The sequence below is a fragment of the Hemiscyllium ocellatum genome, chromosome 14, assembly GCF_020745735.1.
Source record: "Hemiscyllium ocellatum isolate sHemOce1 chromosome 14, sHemOce1.pat.X.cur, whole genome shotgun sequence".
NCBI lineage: Eukaryota > Metazoa > Chordata > Chondrichthyes > Orectolobiformes > Hemiscylliidae > Hemiscyllium > Hemiscyllium ocellatum.
The window spans coordinates 23,760,841-23,782,818 of NC_083414.1; the positions used below are offsets into that span (position 1 = coordinate 23,760,841).

At 40.3% G+C, this 21,978-nt stretch overlaps 1 protein-coding gene and 1 long non-coding RNA gene across 2 annotated transcripts in view; one reads left to right on the forward strand and one right to left on the reverse strand.

The window, feature by feature from the left end:
- Positions 1-21,978, forward strand: part of LOC132822106 (POC1 centriolar protein homolog A-like) — a 148,607-nt gene that overhangs the window by 42,892 nt on the left and 83,737 nt on the right. The window contains exons 4-5 of the mRNA XM_060835142.1: positions 17,391-17,570; positions 20,568-20,675. Coding sequence (XP_060691125.1) covers positions 17,391-17,570; positions 20,568-20,675 — 288 coding nt within the window. The remainder of the gene's footprint in view (positions 1-17,390; positions 17,571-20,567; positions 20,676-21,978) is intronic.
- The window catches only part of LOC132822107 (uncharacterized), a 48,332-nt gene that overhangs the window by 12,739 nt on the left and 13,615 nt on the right, over positions 1-21,978 (reverse strand). The gene's annotated exons all lie outside the window — the stretch shown is intronic.

Below are 21,978 nucleotides of genomic sequence, written 5' to 3' on the forward strand. Positions count from 1 at the left end.
GCAGTAATCTGCAATCTCTATAAGTAAGAGTCCACAGCCTGAGCACTGCTGTGTTGGCCCCACCTCTGAAGATAAAGATTGAGAAACGTTGGAGGATGCATTGATGAGCAGTTCATTTGGACCTTCCACTAGCAAAGATATTGTCACCTCACTTGGTCCCTTAGGTAGAAGAACTACAGTGCTGTTAGAAAGGGAGATCCAGGATTTTGACCCAGTGACATTAAAAGAATGGTCATATACTTCTAAGTCAGAGTAGTTTGTGGTTTGGAGAGGAGCTTGCAGGCGATGGTGTTCCCATTCATCAGCTGCCCATTTGGTAGAGGTTGTGCATTTGGAAGGAGGAGCCTAAGTGAATTGCAACCATACATCGTGGAAATAGTACACACTGCTGTCACTGTGCATCATTGATGAAGGGAAAGACTGTTGATTGGGGTGCAAATCAAGAGGACTGTGTTGTCATGGACAGAGTTAAGCTTCGTGAATGTTATTTCAGCTGAACGTAACCAGGCAAGTGGAGAATATTCCATCAGACTTCTGACTTGTGTCTTGTAGATAGATAGTAGACAGGTACTGAGATGCTACTTCTTCATCCACTGAAGTAGTGCCCTGCCCCTTCACCTCAACCCTAGCCTGTGACTCTAACATCATCCTCACCTTGAGCTGTTGGAGATGAACCTACATCTGTGCAGGAAAATTTCAGCAGGTTTGAGATACATACCCAAGTTTTCAAAGTCAGAGCAGGTTCCCCCCACCTGGACTACGGAGGTCAGCCCTGTGCCCAGACATAGTGGGAGGGAGAAAAATGAAAAATCATTTTGTCAGCACATCAGTATAGGTTCTCAACAATGATTGCACTTTGTACTTTTCTAAATATATATTCAGATGCTTTCTTATAGCATCTGCTGTAGATGTAGTGTGCCAATATTAGTGGGCAAAGTGAAATAATGTGAAAGATGTGAAGCAACTTTAAACAAAAACATTTTGCTGCATTGCAATTGCCATACCTTAGTATTATCTCATAATCGATAAAGTGAATGAATGCAGATAGCCTAACCCAACGTGAAGCATTTACGCCTTTACATTAGAGATTATAGCCAAGATACTACAAATGGGGACACTGAGATTAATAATAAGGTCGTGGGAAGAATCCAGGCCTGGGTTGTGCGCTCATTATTGGGAGAGATGGTGATGTCTGTCATGGCTTCACATTGCAGAAGACCGAGGCTTTCTCCTGCCTGGGGTTCTTCCAATATTTGTGCAGGCAACACAGAAAGCTAGCACACAGGTGCAGCAAGTAATCAGGAAGGCTAATGCAATGTTGGCCCTTATTTCAAGGGTGTTGGAGTGTAAGAGTAGGGAAGCCCTATGTGATGATACAATGGTTTAAGAGCTGTATTTTGTCCTGTTTTTCTTTGAAGAAAGATTTTCAGCCAGAGGTGCAGAGTTATACCTTCTAAGCCAATAAATCAAACTGCTTGTGAGGCCCTAAACTTTTTTAAAAATTAGATGAATAGAAGCAGCATGAATGGGTGGAGACAGGCTCCTATAGAACCAGGATTTTAGTTTAGCTTTCAGTAGTTCTTGGGGTTTTGAAATGAATGTTAGAAGCTTTCATACATCTCTCTTGGCCACACAAAAAGATGGAATTCCCTCTCTGCTAGAATTTTCTCTTGGTGTTGTTTTCTCCTGGACTGGAGGAACATTGCATGTGAGAATTTATTTTGCTGAATTTGCCTTTACCAAGAATTGTTTGTGAGATGTTACGAGATTTTGACATTTGCTGCTTAGTAGTTAATTAATATATTAATCTTGTAAGTTTTACAATAGAGCTAAAATTAGACCAATTATTCTTCATTTTATTCGTATTTTAACTGCAGTCTAAGAATTAAGTGCGTTTTGCTAGTAGTATGACCAACTGCTTCACATCTGGAGTGCATCAGCTTACACTTGACTGTACAGAAGAGAAAAGTTAGGGTATTGGCTAACTCCTTGAAATATTTTGAGGGGTTTTGGTCTGGTCCATAACAAATTTGCATGATGCAAGACCACATCTAGACTACTATGAGCAGTTTCAGTCCCCTTGTTTAAGAAAAGATATCATTCCATTGGAGACAATTCAGAGAAGGTTCACTAGAAAGGTCCCTGGTATGAAGGGATTGTGTTATGAGCAAAAGCTAAACAGATTAGAATGGTACTTGCTGGAGTTTAGAAGAATGGAGATGATCTGATTGAAATATATAGGGTTCTTATGGGGATGAACAGGGTCAATGCTGAGAGGATGTTTCTCCTCATGGGAGAATCTTGGACCATAGGCATTGTCGCAGAATTAAGAGATACAATTTAAAGCTGAGATGAACAGGAATTTCTTCTCTGTTGTCTCTTTGGAACTCCTAGCTACAGAAAACTATGGAGGCTTTGTGTATTTAAGGCTGACATAGATTCTTCTTTATTAGGGGAATCGAGGGTTAAAGGAAAAGGGTACGAAAAGGTGCATGAATGTTGGTGAACCCATGATTCCACTGAAAGGTCGAGCAAGCTTGAAGAGCCAAATGGCCAACTCCTGTTGCTCTTTCTTATTCTGCAATGTCTAAGCCAATGGGCAACTTGCATGTTCAGTTTCTATTATAGCACAGCACTATAGAGGAAGCAATTGCAGTAAATTGAGCCCATTGTAGTGGAAATGTTGTTATTGCAGGTGCTCAGGCATTACCCAGGTACGGGAAATCCTCTTGCACTGTGGAACACTAGCATTCGTGATGGGTAGACACTTGAGGCATATTCTCAGGATGAGGGACAACAGTCTACTTTATTAGGGAATGGACTCCCTGATGTCGCTGGAGCAAGGACCATTTTAGCACTTTTATCCAAGAAAGATAGGTATTGGGAATGCTCACAGCAGCTTTCGCACTAGGATTGCTCTCATGGAAGCTTTGAGCAGGCATTTTAACTTTTGCCAAGTTGAGGATATCAGTGGCATAATTGAAACCAAAATTGAACACCTTATTGTATTCATCAATCAAATAGTGAAGCAAGTTCCTTGCTGAAGAATGAGTACAGCAGCAGCAGAGAGAAGGCTTTCCCCAAGCTGGACAGATACATCATTATTATTTGCAATTTGAAAGTGCTAGTTCAGCTCAGTTATCCTGGAAGTGGGTAACTATTTGTTTGTCTCTGGCCTCATGTGTTTGGCAGACCATTACTTTGTCTTCCTCTCTCTGATACTTTGGCCCATCTTGAATTCCTCACCTTTGTCTTCCTCCTCAGAGGTTTCCTTTTGTTTCTGCATCTCTTTCTCAGCCAACACATTAATCCCTTTGGCAATTGACATTACACAGGCTGCAACACACTGCTATGATGTGGAACAGTCTATCCTGAGTTTACTGCAAGACACCATCTATCCTGTCCAGGCATTGTCTTCAGGAGTTGTATGGTCTGTTGAACAATGGACCTGGTTGAATTGTGGGTCCTGTTGCATATCTCTGAAGGTCTGAGGATTTCTTCGAGGTGTCATGAGCCAGATGTAGAGGGGCTACCCCTTGTCACCCAAGGCCTTTAAAAGATGCTCATATTTGTGAGTGTCCAATATGTGAGACTCGTGGCAGATCCCTGGATGTCTAGCACAGACCTGCAATATCTGACTGCCATGAAAATAAGCCATTTGAACTTTAAGGGAGTGGCATTCTTTTCTGCTGTTTGAGACTGTTTGTGATTAGGGTACTCTCTGAGCTATATGGGTGCAAATGATTCCGTCTTGCACTATAGGAAGCTGGTGGTGGTGGAGAATAAGTCTAGCTGCTTGAGCAGCCATATCAAGAAGATTGATATGAATAGGTGTTGTCAATGAAGCAAGCATCAGTAACTTCCTGTATGTGCTTATAATTCAAGGATTATAAAATGCACCAGAGGTCCCAATTCCTTAGTTAAGTGACTAATTTCCAAATTCATTAAGAGCAGTCGTAACATTTAGGAGTAACAGGATGTGATTTGCCACCCAATCCTTGTGACTGCAAATCCTTATCTGGCAGCTGGCATTGGTGTTACATGATATGGGGCATTCTGTTATCTTCTGCACTGGTCTCAGATATTTGCACACAGCTGCAACTTTGTCTGCAGGTTTGGCTCTGCACCTTAATTCTCTTCCTTCATGATGGATCTTGTCCTGTTGCTTCATCCTCTGGAATCTGCACAACAGCTAGCAACAGTTTCTCACCTTGTTGGGTTTGTAGAACCTTTTGTCTTATCCAGTTTCTTTGCAATCACAACACAACACTGAAGTATTTTCGGTCAAAGCTCTATCTGCTTTTCTTTGTGTTTCTTTTTTCTCAGCTCTTTATTTTTCTTTTTTTCTCTTTTATTTTACTTACCACTTGTTGAAGAGCCTGGTTGCAGTGATGGCATCGATTGCTGCCAGTGGTGGATTCAGAGGTGAGTCTGGGTTCCTCGTGGCTTCTGCATTGAGGTGGTCCTAGCGATGACTTGTGGCTGTTGCAGCCAATTTCTGGTGCCGTCTTGTGTCCAGCACAGATTCATGGAGGCAGTGGTGGAGGCAAGTTTGAGCCCAGCATGTGACCTGGCACCACTGGCAGCAGCTGTGTTGGTAAGGTGGGCCTGCAGCGGAATCATGGCGATGGGGTCAAGTTTGGATTGGTGCAGTATCCAGTGGCATCTGCATTGGCAAAGTCCAGTTAGGACTCAATGGTGAGGTCATCGGTGGAGGTGACATAGCACCAAAGAGTGGTGACTTTCATTCTGTTGGTGGCATGGTGGTAACAAGAAGACTGTAAAATTAAGTTTTTCTTTATTTTGGTTTGGTTTGTTTTTCTATGTTTTAAGATGGCGCCAAATAGTGGTGACACTATACAATATCCTTCACTGCTTTTTGTAACAAGATATATGAGACCATAATAAATCAAATTAAAGAACTGCTGTATTGTCCTTTCCTTTGCGCTTTCAGTTTTAGATTAGATTAGATTCGCTACAGTGTGGAAACAGGCCCTTCGGTCCAACAAGTCCACACCGACCCTCCAAAGAGTAACCCACCCAGACCCATTTCCCTCTGGGTGCACCAAACACAATGGGCAATTTAGCATGGCCAATTCACCTGACCTGCCCATCTTTGGACCGTGGGAGGAAACTGGAGCACCTGGAGGAAACCCACGCGAGCATGGAAAGAACATGCAAACTCCACACAGAGAGTTGCCAGAGGTTGGAATCGAACTTGGGACCTTGGTGCTGTGAGGCAGCAGTGCTAACCACTGAGCCATCGTTGCAGCAGATCTGTGAGAGCATTAAGAAAAATTACACCGTCTTGATAAAGGATGCTTCAGCCCTGGTGTGCTTCCTCATGAAACCTCAAGGTTGCATCTCACCTGTGCAGGAACCCAATAGAATGTGTTGTTACCAAGTGAGCACTGCTGCTTACATATAGAGGAGAACTTCTTGTCTTGAACCTCCAAAAGCTTGGATGCATTTATGACTTCCAAGTTTCCTAATCTCTGACAACAACATTTCCTTGCTCTTCAATCATCTCTAATTCATATAAGAGAGTCCAGTGAAGTATCTGTATTTCCTTAGCATGAAATAACTGCCAGAAAGACCCTTCTGTAGCCGAATTTCAGTAGCCCTGTCCAAGTAGGCTTTGTTCTGAAGAAGGGCCACTGGACCCAAATGTCAGCATTGATTTCTCTCCACAGATACTGAGATTTTCCATCAATTGTTGCAGTTCATTCGGCTGTTTTGTCAAGTAGATTTTGTCTTGTGTGTGAGTACAATGTTATATTATGTTGGCTTGCACTTTTTGAGGCTGTGTGCCTTGGCTAGAGGGGTAGACAAAGTATTGAATGCATAAGCTCTGGTCCAGTTGAGTCTTGTTAACCTCTGACATCACAAGATTGCAATTAAGGCGCAATGTACTTTTAATGATTCTTTCATGATGGCAGGTCAGAATTGGATACAGTGAAGAATGTTGAGATTCTACTTAGTAGCAGTGTAACAAAACTGGACTCCTGTTGACTGTAGTAGCCCCTTAGAAGGCCTCACGTTCCAGTGCTGAATGCTGAACCCTTTAAAAAAAAATTACTTAGTTCTCTCACTGGATGCTGTATTATCAACATTGAAGCCTTACTATGGAATTGATTTTTGAATCAATATGATGAGGGTTCAGGTTTGCATTTGTGTCAGTGACTTGCAGGCTTTGCATAGCAGCCACAATTTGCTTCTCATTTTTCATTCTGCAGTTCCTATGATCCTAATGATCCTTCACATTTCCCTGTTCTGGTTGAGTCCCCTCACGTGACTGCTAATGTGCCAGCGTTACCCTGAGTCACTGACTCGAGGTCTCTATGCCCATTCTTGCTCTGCATTCTCTCCATACAAAGGAACCTCGATTATCTGAAGGACTCAGGCAGGCAGTATTTCATTCAGTTAATCGAATGCTGGAGAACATAGTTTAGTTGAGCATCGGGACCTTGCGATCTTGCTGGATAATTGAATGTCAGATAATTGAGTAAAAAATGAGGTCTGCAGATGCTGGAGATCACAGCTGCAAATGTGTTGCTGGTCAAAGCACAGCAGGTTAGGCAGCATCTCAGGAATAGAGAATTCGACGTTTCGAGCATAAGCCTCGAAACGTCGAATTCTCTATTCCTGAGATGCTGCCTAACCTGCTGTGCTTTGACCAGCAACACATTTGCAGCTGTCAGATAATTGAGGTCAGAGTAACTACACCTTGCCTTGACCTCTACCTCCACCCTTCATGACTGTACAGCCCCCCCCCCCAATAAATAACGCTGTCCCATCCTGGTGTCTACAATTGCTCTTCTACAACTGCAACTATTCCCTTCACCACTCAATACAATGAGGCCAAAACTCAGATGTGAACTGCCTGCATTCTTGACACTGACATGGAATGACTATAAAAACCACCCAGCCACCCCATCTACCCAAGTTTCTTTGGATTATGTGGAAACCATCTCCCAGCCCTCGTTTTTCTCCACTTCCCCCTTCTCAACTGGCCTTGGCCTATCTCTAGGTGTATTGGCAGGACAGCCTAGTCCCTGAACTGATTTTGCAAACCACCCCATTGAATGACCAGCAAAGCTCATTGGTTTGAATTGACTGACCGTGGCCCAATACAGCATGTGGATTGCAGCAGTTTAAGAAGGCAACCTCACCACTGCCTTCTCAAGAGCAATTAAGGAGGAACAATAAATGCAGGCCAGCCAATGACACCTGTCTCCCACAAGTGAATTTAAAATAAAATCCCTTAACTGCCTTAGAGCAGATCTCCTGACTTTGATGAAATCAGTTGCCTGACTGACTGCCTGCCCCCAGCCCAGAATAGGCAAAGGTTGCTTAAAGACTGTGGTCCCTCTGACTGACTGGTGTCACCTCTCACCCCTTGTAAACAAAAACACCTCCCTTTTGCCATTCTCTTCAAGATGAAATGTTAATCGTGTAAGCTGCATGCACAATGTTTGTGAAGTTGAGGCAGCGCTATGTGGAAGTACCACCATGCCTCCTTCTCCCCTCATCCCTCACCTCCATCTCTACAATTATTCTTTATTGCTTGCTAAACATACGTTGCTTGCTTTTCCTTTTATACTAAAAGGGAACCTTTCTCTCAAGCTGGTCTACTTTACCTTCTGCGATAAAGCTTTCAGCTGCCTGTACCTGCTTATCTGCTATCTCTGAAGGAAAAACTGCTACCAAAACCCGCCTACAAATGTGCAAGCTGATACTATGATGCTTGGTGCATTTACATTGTAAAGTTCGAAGTTTGGAGGGTCCAGAGTGACATTGTGCGGAATGATAACAGAGGGAGTTGTTGCAGTTTCATCCAAAGCGAAGAGAAGGAAGATGGCCGGTGCAACTGGTACTTGCCCAGACTGAAGGCGGAGGACCCACCTCAACATGGATGCGCTTAGTTTTTATTGTGGTTTGAAGTATTAAGTCTCCTGATTGGGAAGAAATTAATTGGGAATGGGAAGTCCATCCAGCAAGTTGAGTAATTAATGAGATACAAATGCATGTATATAGGTTTAAGTCATCACAGTTGCCATTATTCTCACCATTTCAGATAGGAGGAAATTGTGTCCTGTGTATTGAGAAGAGCATTTTGTGATGGAATTGTTTAGGGGCATTACATTTTCTGGGACTTTAGGTGTTTTGAATCTGTTTTTTTCCATTGAAGCTACAATATACTGTGCCTATTGCAATAGGTAATGAAATGAGAGAAACCATTTTATGCAGTTTAAATCATGAAAGTTTGCCATGGCAATGCAAGCCAGTGTGACATTTGTGCTGATCACATTTCAAATAAGGCACCAAAAATAGATTTAAAACATTGCCAATGATAGTTTATTTCTCCAGGCACCACCTGAGAGCAATTCTTAGCGCAGTGAGTATAGAACAGAGAGTTGATTTGGATTTTGAGCATTCATCACTAGATATATTACCTTAGGTTATCTTGGTCTCAAAAACTTCACCAATATTAGGAGCTTTGCAATTAGCTTGGTATGTGACATTTCTGCACAGCAGGCTTGCACTCTTTACGACAAAAAGCTATTTGTACCTGTACGTTTTTTTAAAATGTTTCCTCATGTAATGTGGGTGTCACTGGTAAGACCAATGTTAACTGCTTTTCACGAGGTACTTTTGGAAAAGTGTTGCTGAACCGTAGTCTTGAACTATAAACCAGAAACTTTGTACAAAATAATGGTGAAGAATTGAACAGTTGAAATTGTGATATTCAACTTTAATTGGATTGCTTTCTAATTTGAAACATGAACACACTTTCAAACTTGCTCAGGCAGACTGTTTGAAAAATATCTTTGAGCGCAGGCTATATTTTGAGAAGCCATCTGCCTTTGTAATTGTTTGATTGGCAGAAATGATTGTGAATGTAGTTTGTGAAAAAGTATAGCAATATTTAGATTCAAAACAATATTTGTTGATAGTTTTGACCCTTGAGTGCAAACGAAAAGATGATGTTTGTTTGCTGCGCACTCACTCAGCTTAGAGGGTTTAATTGTTCTTAAGATCTATTTTGTTTATATTGATATATTGTGCCGGTGCTGAAGGTAGTACAATGGTGTTGGTGTGTTGTATCCTGGTGAAGGCACCTTAATCCATATATAGAATAATTCAAGACCGTGAGAGCTGATGAATAAAAGGTCTGAAAGTACTTCTAGATTGTTGCTGGGCAACATAAGAGTAATCAAATTGATGTTTCAAAAATAAACTTAACATTAATGGCCTGTGATAAAGAGATGTAGTCACTATTTTTAGCAGAGTAGACTTAACAGCAGTTTGTTTTCACATGCATGTCTTGAGGTAATGCTCCTTGATTAAAATGTGGGTTTGGATTTATTATTCAAGAGTGTGTCCTGATTTAAAATATGTCATTGTATTCTGAGTTCTTAGTTGAATATAAAAATGGAACAAAAGCATTAAAGGTCTGTTAGGGTTCTATGCAATTTCAGTAAATAGACAGTTGTGTTCTTGAATAATTTGTCTAATTCTTCAACTATAAATAGAGCTTTGGAGTTCTGATAAAAAGACATTTTGTGGAAGCTTTCATTATGCACTCAGTGCAATTTTCAAGAAATACTAATGTAAAGGAAAGGCATCATTTATACTTTTGAGCAGAGAGTGCCGATTAGGTGATAGTCACTAACAAGGTGCAGCCATCAAGCCAAAAAGACTGTTTGCCTTTCTAGCAATTAGGTAATTTAGATGTTTTTTATCAGTGCTGAAATGATGCTAGGTATGTCGGCTGCACACTCAAAAGATTGGTAGAATGTATCTCTTTGGCTGTTCACAACAAGCAAGGTATTGACCATCTCAAACCAACCTGTGCTTCCAAAACACACTACACTCCACGCCATTGGACGTCATTCTGCAATTGGACAACATTTGCCAAATGATCCTGAGTGTGTGAAGAATTACACTAACTAGCAATGTTGATCACATAAAATAACAATGCCTTTGTAATCCGGATCAGGGCTCTCCTCTTATCTCATAAATATTGTTTTCCCTTTATTGGTATTTGTACGTTATCCTGATAGTGTGAGATAAGCAACTTTTGACAAAATTCAGAGTTTCAGTGGTACTCCAGATCTTTCTTACTAAATGTATATTAATCTGAAATCTATTGAAAACTAGATTTGTTGTGGTATTGCTCATTGGTTGTAAGTTGTGCCATTTTATTGCAGAATTGTTGTATCTTGTAACCCAGAATTTGTTTTTAATAACATATGATTAAAGATGGCTTGTGTCATTGATCTTGGATCAAAATATCAACCTTGTTTTCTGTGATGCAATATGTACAATGACAATTAATTTGCAGAGCTGAGACAAGGTTTGCACTGTTTATCAGAGCCATTGAGCTGAGGCATTTCCTGTGGCTTAGGTGAATGGTAAAATTCCTATGGCATTACTTGAAAGTAAACTCACCACACTCATGGTCAGACTTCTCTCGAAACTAGTATCATCAAAAAGTCTTCAAGTTACAAGTCAATGTAGAAATCTAACCGTAAAATTAAACGTAAGTTATGGAATAATTGTTGAGCATGAATCTTATTCAAGGATCAGTACAAATAACTGTAAATCTTAGCCCTTTACAGAAAATTAAAACACATTTCTGATCTCTTAGCAATAGTCTTCATTATATTTCTAAGAGAGGACTTTATTCATTAATCCTGTGTAATTTTGAATAGCAGGGCTGTTGAGCATAGCTTTGAGCGAATGCAGAGGGGATTTTCCAGAGTGGTGCCAGGCATGAGGGACTTCAGTTATGTATAGAGACTAGAAAAATTAGCAAAATCAATACACCTGTGGGTGTTGGATATCTGAAATAAAAAGTGAAAATGCTGGGAAGTATAAAGCTTTCAGATTTGTGATCTTTTATTAGAGCTGGAGGGATTGGGATTGTTCTGATTAAAACAAAGTATTAAGAAAAAATGTAATCATTTCAAAATCACAAAGCATTCTGATGATATAAATGAGGAGAAATTGTCTCCAGTTGTACAGTAGTCAGTAATCAGAGGACACAGATTTAAGAGTGAGTAAAAATATCCAGAGAGCATATTTTAAAAGAAAAATGCATTGAGTTCTTACAGCATACAAACACTGACAGAAAAGATCCAACAGGAAGAGTATTGCTTTTTAGTCTGATGATGGGATCATATCAAGGTCATCTGGCTGCACTGTTAAGGTGCAGAATGTCCCTGTTGAACTTGCTATCCAGAACCCATTTAACAACTGGCTGCAGACACTGGGTCCATTGAAATGTATGCTGAAGTTGGGAAGCTACCGAGGAATGGCTGCAGTTCAAGGATCAGAACGAGGTACTATTTCCAACCAAAAGGAGGAGGTGGCCGCAAGTACTTTGGCTCAGTTACAGAAGAGATTCAGTGAACTGGTGCAACTTGAGATTGGCAATTCAATAAATGTAGGAATTTGGCTCATGAATGGTGTATGACCAGGCTTCCGGATTTTGTGCACCCAAACCCCATGGTGAGTCTAAGGTGACCAGTGTTTTAAGATGGTGATTGCCAGATTGCCACTGTTGTCCCAGTCTTAATTTGCTGCATGTTAACAGCATCTCAGGGAGTAGCATACTTGAGATTCAGGCTGTGACACTATATATGTGCAAGTTTGCAGCAGAGGTGTGCTATCAATGATAGGGAGCCTAACTGGATGGCGGTTTGAGTGCAGTTCATTGCTGTGGTGACACAATTGCAGGAGGCAGTCTGCTGCTCAGGTTGAATAGAAATGGAGTACTGACTCCTGTTAAAAAAAAAAATTCTCCTGGGCTGTAGGATTTCCTAGAGATTTCCTCTAAACAAGTGTTTTAAAACCAGTTGACCAATGATGGGAAATGTCTCTGCAAAAATACTGATCGGTTGATAGTGAGGAAAACTAAAGTGTTCACAAACTGACAGAAATCATTTTCAATATGTCTGCCTTCATACCACTTCATCCATCGCCATAGGATTGAAAGTATTGCCTTCAAGTATATAAATAGCATGTGCATATATTGCATTACTGTTTAAAGGTTGGATCAGTGGGTTACGGGATTTAATTTGCATTTTTAGTTGTATAATGAGTCTTTTTATCATGTTGAATCATAGTATGTAGGTTGTTATCTATAGAAATATTTCATGTTCTGAAAAAATACTTTGCAATTGCATCACACTTGTTAAAATTCCACAAAGGTGTTTGGTGACCATGTCCTGAATCACTGCTGAAATCTACGGCACGTAACAAAAATAATTCAACAAGAGGAATTTTAAAGAACTATAAAACTAAGTGGTAAAGTATCTCTTTTGACTGAGTGACTGATTCATTCTGATTTTCTGGCTACAGGCATTTAATTATTCTTCAGTGTGTCAACTTGTATGAAACACTTGGAATATGAAGCATAAACCATTATTTCAGTGACCAATAATGTGAAATTGGTGTTTCTGAATTGAAATTTGATCCCTTAGACTCGATTCAAGGAGTAAACTTAAGCCAATTAACCCTTCATTGGAGAAGGTGCTTAGGTCCTAAATTATTGAAATCGATATGGAGTCCAGAAGATTGCAGGTTCCCAAGTGGAAAATGAGGTGCTGTTCTTCCAACTTGCACTGGATTTCCCTGGAGCACAGTAGCAAGCCTGAGGCTGAGATGTTGACCAGGGAACAGAGTGGTGTGTTGAACTGGAAGTCAACCAGAAGCTCAGGGTCATTTTTGGGGACAGAACTTAGGTGTTCTGCTAAGGGGTCACCCAGTCTATCCTGTGTCCTCCCAGTTGGAGGATGCCACATTGTGAGCAATGAATACAGTAGACTAGCTTGAGTGAAGTGCAAGTAAATCTCTGTATCACCTGGCAGATATGTCTGGGGCCTTGGATCGTGACCATGGACGATGTAAACAAACAGGAAAGGTGTCACATGTACAAAAAAGAACAAAAAACAAAGAAAATTTACAGCCCAGGAACAGGCCCTTCAGCCCTCCAAGCCTGAGCCGATCCAAGTCTACTGTCTAAACCTGTCGCCCAATTCCTAAGCATCTGTATCCCTCTGCTCCCCACCTAATCATGCATCTGTCCAGATGCATCTTAAATGAATCTACCTGCCTGCCTCTACCACCTCTGCTGGCAACGCGTTCCAGACACCCACCAACCTCTGTATAAAGTACTTGCCGCGTGTATCCCCCTTAAACCTTTCCTCTCTCACTTTAAAGCGTGACCTCTCGTTATTGAATCCTTCACCCCGGGAAAAAGCTTATCTCTATCTACCCTGTCTATACCCTTCATGATTTTGTAAACCTCAATCAAGTCCCTCCTTAATCTTTTTTTCTAATAAAAACAAACCTAACCTACTCAACCTCTCTTAATAGCTAGCACCTTCTATACCAGGCAACATCCTTGTAAGGAGTGTGCAGTGGCAGAGGAGATGACCTGAGGTGTGCAGTGGCAGAGGAGATGACCTGGGGTGTGCAGTAAGCCTTCTCGTAAGCCTTCTCTGCACCCTCTCCAAACCTTCCATGTCCTTTTGGTAATGTTGGAGCCAGAACTGTGCACAGTATTCTAGGTGCGGCCGAACCAATGTCCTGTACAATTTTAACATGATGTGCCAGCTCTTTTACTCAATACTCTGTCCAATGAAGACAAGCATACCATATGCCTTCTTGGCCACTCAATCCACCTGTGCAGCAACCTTCAGGGTACTTGCTCATCAACTTTTCCCAATGCTCTTCCGTTCATTGTATAATTCACATTAGAATTAGATTTACCTAAATGCATTACCTCACATTTGTCTGGATTGAACTCCATCTGCCACTTTTCCACCCAACTCCCCAATCTATCTATATTCTCCTTTATTCTTTGACAGTCCCTTATGCTTTCTGCTACTCTACCAATCTTCATGTCATCAGCAAACTTGCTGATCATACCAAAAATGCCCCCTTCCAGATCATTTATGTATATTACAAACAACACTTGCCCTAACACCGATCCCTGTGGAACACCACTGGTCACCTTTCTCCATTTTGAGAAACACCCTTCAACTACTACTCTGTCTCCTGTTGCTCAACCAGTTCTTTATCCACCTAGCTAGAACATCCTGCACACCATGCGACTTCATTTTCTCTATTAGTTTACCATAGGGAACCTTGTCAGACGCCGTACTAAAATCCATGTATATGACATCAACAGCCCTTCCTTCATCTATCAACTTCGTCACTTCCTCAAAGAACTCTCTTAAGTTGGTAAGGCACGATCTCCCCTGCGCAAAGCCATGTTGCCTATTACTGATGAGCCCGTTATTTTCTTAACATAAATAGATCCTATCCATCAGTACCTTCTCCAGCAACTTTCCCACCACTGATGTCAGGCTCACTGGTCTGCAGTTATCCAGAATATCCCTACTACCCTTCTTGTATAGGGGGACAACATGAGCAACCTTGCAGTCATAGAGATGTACAGCATGGAAACAGACCCTTTGGTCCAACTCATCCATGCCGACTAGATATCCCAACCCAATCTAGTCCCACCTGCCAGCACCCGGCCCATATCCTTCCAAACCCTTCCTATTCATATACCCATCCAAATGCCTCTTAAATGTTGCAATTGTACCAGCCTCCACCACATCCTCTTGCAGCTCATTCCATACACATACCACCCTCTGCGTGAAAAAGTTGCCCCTTAGGTCTCTTTTATAGCTTTCCTCTCTCACCTTAAACCTATGCCCTCTAGTTCTGGACTCCCCATATCCAGGGAAAAAACTTTGCCTATTTATCCTATCCATGCCCCTCGTAATTTTGTAAACCTCTATAAGGTCACCCCTCAGCCTCCGACACTCCAGGAAAAACAGCCCCAGCCTGTTCAGCTTCTCACTGTAGCTCAGATACTCCAACCCTGGCAACATCCATGTAAATCTTATCTGAACCCTTTCAAGTTTCACAACGTCATCTTTCCGATAGGAAGGAGACCAGAATTGCACACAATATTCCAACAGTGGCCTAACCAATGTCCTGTACAGCCACATCATGACCTCCCAACTCCTGTACTCAATACTCTGACCAATAAAGGAAAGCATACCAAACACCGCCTTCGCTATCCTATCTACCTGCGACTCCACTTTCAAGGAGCTATGAACCTGCACTCCAAGGTCTCTTTGTTCAGCAACACTGCCTAGGACCTTACCATTAAGTGCATAAGTTCTAAGATTTGCTTTCCCAAAATGCAGCATCTCGCATTTATCTAAATTAAACTCCATCTGCCACTTCTCAGCCCATTAGCCCATCTGGTCCAGATCCTGTTGTAATCTGAGGTAACCCTATTTGCTGTCCACTACACCTCCAATTTTGGTGTAATCTGCAAACTTACTAACTGTTCCTCTTATGCTCACATCCAAATCATTTATGTAAATGACAAAAAGTAGAGGGCCCAGCACCGATCCTTGTGGCACTCCACTGGTCACAGGCCTCCAATCTGAAAAACAACCCTCCACCACCACCCTCTGTCTTCTACCTTTGAGCCAGTTCTGTATCCAAATGGCTAGTTCTCCTTGTATTCCATGAGATCTAACTTTGCTAATCAATCTCCCATGGGGAACCTTGTCGAACGCCCTACTGAAGTCCATATAGATCACATCTACTGCTCTGCCCTCATCAATCTTCTTTTTTTACTTCATCAAAAAACTCAATCAAGTTTGTGAGACATGATTTCCCACACACAAAGCCATGTTGACTATCCTGACCTGTGTTTTAAGGATGCCACAAAGATATCTGTCAGGGCCCCAGCTATTTCCTTTCTCGCCTCCCTCAGCAACCTGGGATAGATTCCATCTGGTCCTGAGGATGTGTCCACCTTAATAACCTCTAGCATACCCAACACTTCTTCCCTACTTAGATCAACATGATCCAGACTAATCAAACTTCTATCCCTAATCTCAACATTCTTCATGTTCCTCTCCTCAGTGAGCACTGATGCTAAGTAATCATTCAGAATCTCACTCATTCTCTCAGGTTTGACACACAGCCTTCCTTCATTATTGTTTAGAGGACCAATCCTTTCTCTAGTTAACCACTTGCTTCTTATATAAGAACAAAATGCTTTGGGATTCTCCTTAATTCTGCTCGCTAAAACTGTTTCATGACCCCTTTTGGCACACTTCATTCCTTGTTTAAGACTGCTCCTGCTCTTCCGCTATTCACCCAGGGCCCATTCTGTTCTTAGCTGCCTGGACCTTATGTACACTTCCCTTTTCCTCTTAGCTAGTCGTACGATTTCTCCTGTCATCCACGTTCATGAATCTTGTTTTTTCTGTCCTTTGCCTTCAATGGGACATGCCTATCCTGCACTATCTTTAACCTATCTTTGAAAGCCTCCTGCGTACCAAATGTGGACTTCCTTCAAATAGCTGTGTCCAATCCACATTTCCCAGCTCCTGCCTAATTTTGATATAATTTGCCTTGGCCCAGTTTAGTACTCTTCCTTTAAGACCACTCATCTTTGTCTACGAGTATTCTAAAACTTACAGAATTGTAGTCACTGTTCCCAAAGGAATCCCCCACCGCAACTTGTACCACCTGTCCTGGTACATTCCCCAATACGGCCCCTTCTGTTGTTGGACTATTGACATACTGCTCTGGAAAACTTTCCTGGACGCTTCTTACAAATTCTACCCCATCCAGACCTCTGATGCTATGTGTATCCTAGTCAATGTTGGGAAAATTAAAATCTCCCATCACCACTACTCTATTGCCTCTACTTCTTTCCATAATCTGTTTACCTATTTGTTCTTCTACCTCACGCTCACTGTTGGGAGGCCTGTAATACAGCCCCGACAATGTAACTGCACCCTTCTTATTTCTCAGCTCCACCCATAATGTCTCATTACCCAAGCCTTCCATATTGTCCTCCTTTAACACAGCTGTCATATCATCCCTGACCAGCAATGCAACTCCCTTTTGCTTCCCTCCCCTCCCTGTCCATATGTGTGTGGGAAGATGTGAGGAGTAGATGACGAATGGACCAAGGTATACTGGAGTGAATGGTCTCTGTGGAAGACTGAAAAGGGAGTAGAGGGGACTGTGTCACTGGTGGTGGCATCCCACTGGAGGTAGTGGAAATGGCAGCAAATAATCCTTGGAATATGGATGCTATTGGGTTAATAGGTGAGATCAAGGGGGACCCTGTCTGTGTTGTGGGAAGGAAAAGGGGGTGAGGGCTGAAGAGGAAGTTAGAGTCATCACTGATTGATGTTGGAAGGAAAGCTGCCTTTAAAGAGATGGATAAAATCAATGGCTGAACAACTAATCGGTGAAGCATTTGGTTTTTAATGCATAATGTTGGTTTTCATGGGCTCACTGGATTTTTTTCTCCTATTTATCCACAGAAAGGGTGAATCAACAGTGTTAAAGGCTCATACAGGAACCATTCGAAGTGTTCAGTTCTCCAGAGATGGACAGTCATTGGTTACAGCTTCGGATGACAAAACCATCAAAGTTTGGACAGTTCATCGGCAGAAGTTTCTTTTTTCTCTCACCCAGCATATAAATTGGGTTCGCTGTGCAAAGTAAATTGCTAAACAGTGGTTGTTATATTTTATAGAGGAAACAGAAAATGATTAATTTCATATTCCGCTATATGGTTCCGTGTTATAATCCCAGCTGATGATATTAGTCAAATCAGACATCAGTATGAAACTAAGCTTGATAGATATAAGTTTTAGTTTTGCAGTTTATTTAACATGGTCAGTTCCTTCACATAACCACAAGAAGAACATCAAAAGAAAGACAGAGGCATAAACTATGTTAGAAATATTTAAAATGGTCCAATTATAAATATCACAAAGATTCAATTTTTTTCACCTCGATCACAACCTTAACAAATACTCAAACCTTGGTGAAGTGTCACCCTGTATGCACTTTAAAGTTCCTTGTCAGTGGGCAGGGCTTTAATTGTTCCCCATTTATGCAGTTCTGTTTCTTTAGCTCATGTCTCTTCCAGAGATACTCAAACAAAATGCTGACAGAACTCACTTTATTTCATGAAAAGGAGGTTTTAACCATTTAATCCCTTTTTCGGATGAAATCAGACCAGTTTCTCTGTTTAAACTTTTATTCATGTATGCATGGAAGGTGGACCCATCAAATATGGCACACAGCTTAAACTTTGCTACTAAAACAATGGTTTTACACTGTTTATGCTGATGACAAGTTTCCAATCAAAAGGTTACACATTCACTCACCCATATCTCCAAACAACAGTGTTCCCACAGTTTACATTCCAGAGGAGTACACATGACTGTAATATCTAATCACACCATAACATGTTCATGTTTTCTTGCTGTAAATACGTACTTATGACTGTCAGAAAACATTTTTTCCCCCTTTCATTTCTTGACATGGGTTCATTAAATTCATTTTTCACAGCTTTCTGTTTCTGTAGCTTTTCTGTTATTGACATTAAACTATTCAGGATGACTTATATTCTGCATAACTGTTCTAGAGACTGCTAACCTGCACTGCTGGTACGAGCCATTTCTGAGTGATCTGCTTCACTCTCTCAAACAGATCTGCACACTGAAACAGACCTGCGCACCCCTTGCCCCTAAACTCTGTCTAAAAGGATTGTTTCTGTCTGTGTCTCCCAGTATCCTAGCACACCATGTAGGAGACATCAGCCCAATTTTCTTCTCTCTCTGCCGTGGGCACTGGATTGTTTTTCTCTAAAGTTTTAAAACTTTAAGTGCACGTAAATACTTTTCCAGATATGTTCATACTCTTATTAACATTTAGACATACTTTATGAAACATTATTGTTTAAAGTGGGTTTGTGTAGATTCTATTTAGTGATTGGTCCGTTAGAAAGATCCCACCCTTTGAGCTACTTGCTGTTTCAATACACAGTCTTGCTCTCCTGATAACATTTCTGTCCAGGGCCACCAGCAAAACTCAATATAAGCTAGAAAAATAGCACCTCCTTATCTATTTTAGCACTTTACAGCTTCAGGGCTCTTAATAGATTTCAGCAACTTCAGAGCATGAATAGTGTCCTGCTTTGGATTACATCCAGCTCCGCAAGTGGATGTTATACATGGGTTTCCTCTCTTCAAAGCTGATCTATTTTCTACTATATACCCCTAATATTATGACTTATTTTGCATCTGTAAGTTTCCTATACTACCATCAACGCTCCTTTGTCTGGGCACCTTCATCTTCCACTCACTTTCCCTTCTCCTTTTGATAGCAGTATCACTTATCCAGCCCCTTTCAATTCTGACGAAGAATCAACTTTAACTTTCTTTCTTTTTCTGTCAATGCTGCCAGACCTGTTGAGTTTTTTTTTACAGCACATTGCTTTTATTTTAGCTCTCCAGCATCTGCAGTACTTTTATTTAAATTTTCAGGCATCTGGCATCTCTTGCAACTCAAGTGAGACTAAATCTTTGTCTTCCCCTCTTATCATACAAAAGAAAAATACAAATTAAACTTAAAGCTATAAATACATAAAAAGATTCGTAAAACTCACTTTAGAACCCAAGCTTCCTAATAACAGTGAAATATCACGAACCTTCCCAGTAGGATAGATTTTGATGCATTAGTTGGCCTTTTTTGTGACTAAAAAGAATATAAGAAACTATAATGTTAAACTTATGTTTGAAGCATTTTGATTAAAATGACAGCTTTTGTCTGCTGCTACTGAGGATTGATATGAATTTTCTCATTTAAATTAGGAATATACTATTGTTAGTATTGTATGCTAGCTTATATATAACTTGCTCGTATTATGTACTGGTACATTTGTAATTAGTTCTGGTTGCCATTCCTTACTTGGGAATTTAAATTTTCATTGACTGTCTGAGGAGTTGATAGCTAGTAACCGTAAACTAAATATGGGGCAAGATGAAAGCTTTTAGAATATGCCAAACGAAAGCAGTTATTTTCCAGTTCCATATGGTTACTTTTGTGTAATATTGGATGAGTCCTGTACCTGTTTTATTTATGCACATACTTAAGTTTCCTGAAAACTAGAAAGTGCAATCAGAAATAACTTTTAAAATCAGTTGAGAATTTCTGTTTTTCTATGACTGGTAGAATTGTTTATTTTCTTTCTTTCTGGGTTGTTCTTTTTAAAGTTGGCGTTGTTTGTGTTCTTAATAGATTAGACTAAATCCTGCAAATGGCTATTTTTGTGGGATCTCCAAGTCAGTGGACAAAGTATAATTGAACTTCTGCAAATATTGTACAAGATATATTTTTGTACAGTGTAAATTGGATTACAAATCTGATCATGTTGATAAAAGAACTTACAGAAGAATTGAAAGTTAATTCAAAAGTCATTTACTACCTTTTTCACATCACATAAATCTTGCACATTTAATTAGTTTTTTTAGTTACCAGAGAAGAAACATTGCTATGACTCCATAATCCTTAGACTTACCACCAGAATTTCTATTGGCATTTGCATTACAAGTTGCATTGATAAAAAAAATCTAAAATAATGTGTATAGTTCAAAATTTTATCCTCATTTTATCAGTTCTCTGTAATTTTTGTTTTTAAATTCTAGATTTTCACCAGATGGGCGACTCATTGTTTCTGCCAGTGATGATAAAACAATTAAAATTTGGGATAAAGCTACTAGAGAATGTATTCATTCATTTTATGAACATGGAGGGTAAGGTGTTTAATTGTGTGTGTTTGTATATAAATTTTTAGTGTATTGATAATTTGATAGTGCATTGGTGCAAGCAATGCAGATAACAACTATGTGCTGGAGTAATAGCAGAGGATTGCAATGATGATTTTCCTGTGTGCCAAATTCTTGATGTCATTTGCAGATTTTTTTTGATTGGAATAACCTGGATGAAGGTACTTTCTGTACATTTTAGCAAATTTCTGGAGTTAACAAGATTTACATGAACTAGTCTAGAGATTGAGGGTTTCGGTACACCACCGCTAGGGGTAAATGAACAGGTGTGACATTTTAGATTTTGTGTGCTGATAATGTTCATTACAAAAGCATTTGGATAGATATCATTTAAAATTTACTATGTAATTAGCAGATGGTCTGTTAAAATTAATTATACAATTGGATGATAAGTGAATTTAGGTCTGAATTTTATTAATGGTGTACTGCCATTTGTATTTAACTTTTGATTTCCTTTGGCTGACCACAGGTTAGACAAGAGATTATATTTATTTTCTTTATTTTGCACAGATAATGTTTTTACTCAACCACAGTTATGTTTTTGCCTTTATATTAATGATTCCAAGATGGACACCTCAGCTGGAGTTCATGCGCTCTGTCTTTTTCTTTTTTTTCTCTTTTCGTTCTTTTTCTCCTCCTCTCTTCTTACCTCCTATCCTTGAGCCTCGAATGAAGTCATCATGGACTTATGGCTACAGTGTGGGCTCCTAGCAGAGTGGACTCTCAGCTTAGGGAGCCTCAAGGTGAAGCTAGGTGTGGGCATGGACTGTGTGGGAAGGACTGTTATTCTGAACTTTTTATTTCTTTATTTTTCTAATTTGTTCCAATGATTTTGTACTTTCGTACTTAAGATGGCACAAGGTCAGTAATGCTGGACCTCTTATTTCTTTATTTTTCTTGAGAATTTAAACTTAAGAATCTGTACCGAGGTACATTTGTACCTAAATGGCGCTATAAGTGGTGACTTGTAAAGTTTTTATTGTACTCGTGTACTATATGTGACAATAAAGCTAATTCTAATGATACTACTAACCTTGTTAATGAATTTGCCTAATTTGTAATTTACAATACTACTGTCCCAAATAAAACTGAAGGAGAATGATTTATGCTATATTTGGTAAACTAACATTAGACGTAGATTTTCTTTGTGAAATGGAGGAACAGGAATAGGCCATTCAGTGCATCAAACTTGCACTGCTATTAACAATTGATCAATAATAGTTGATCAAACACTGCAAAGCGTTTTACCCAAGCTTTCCCCTTAATTCTT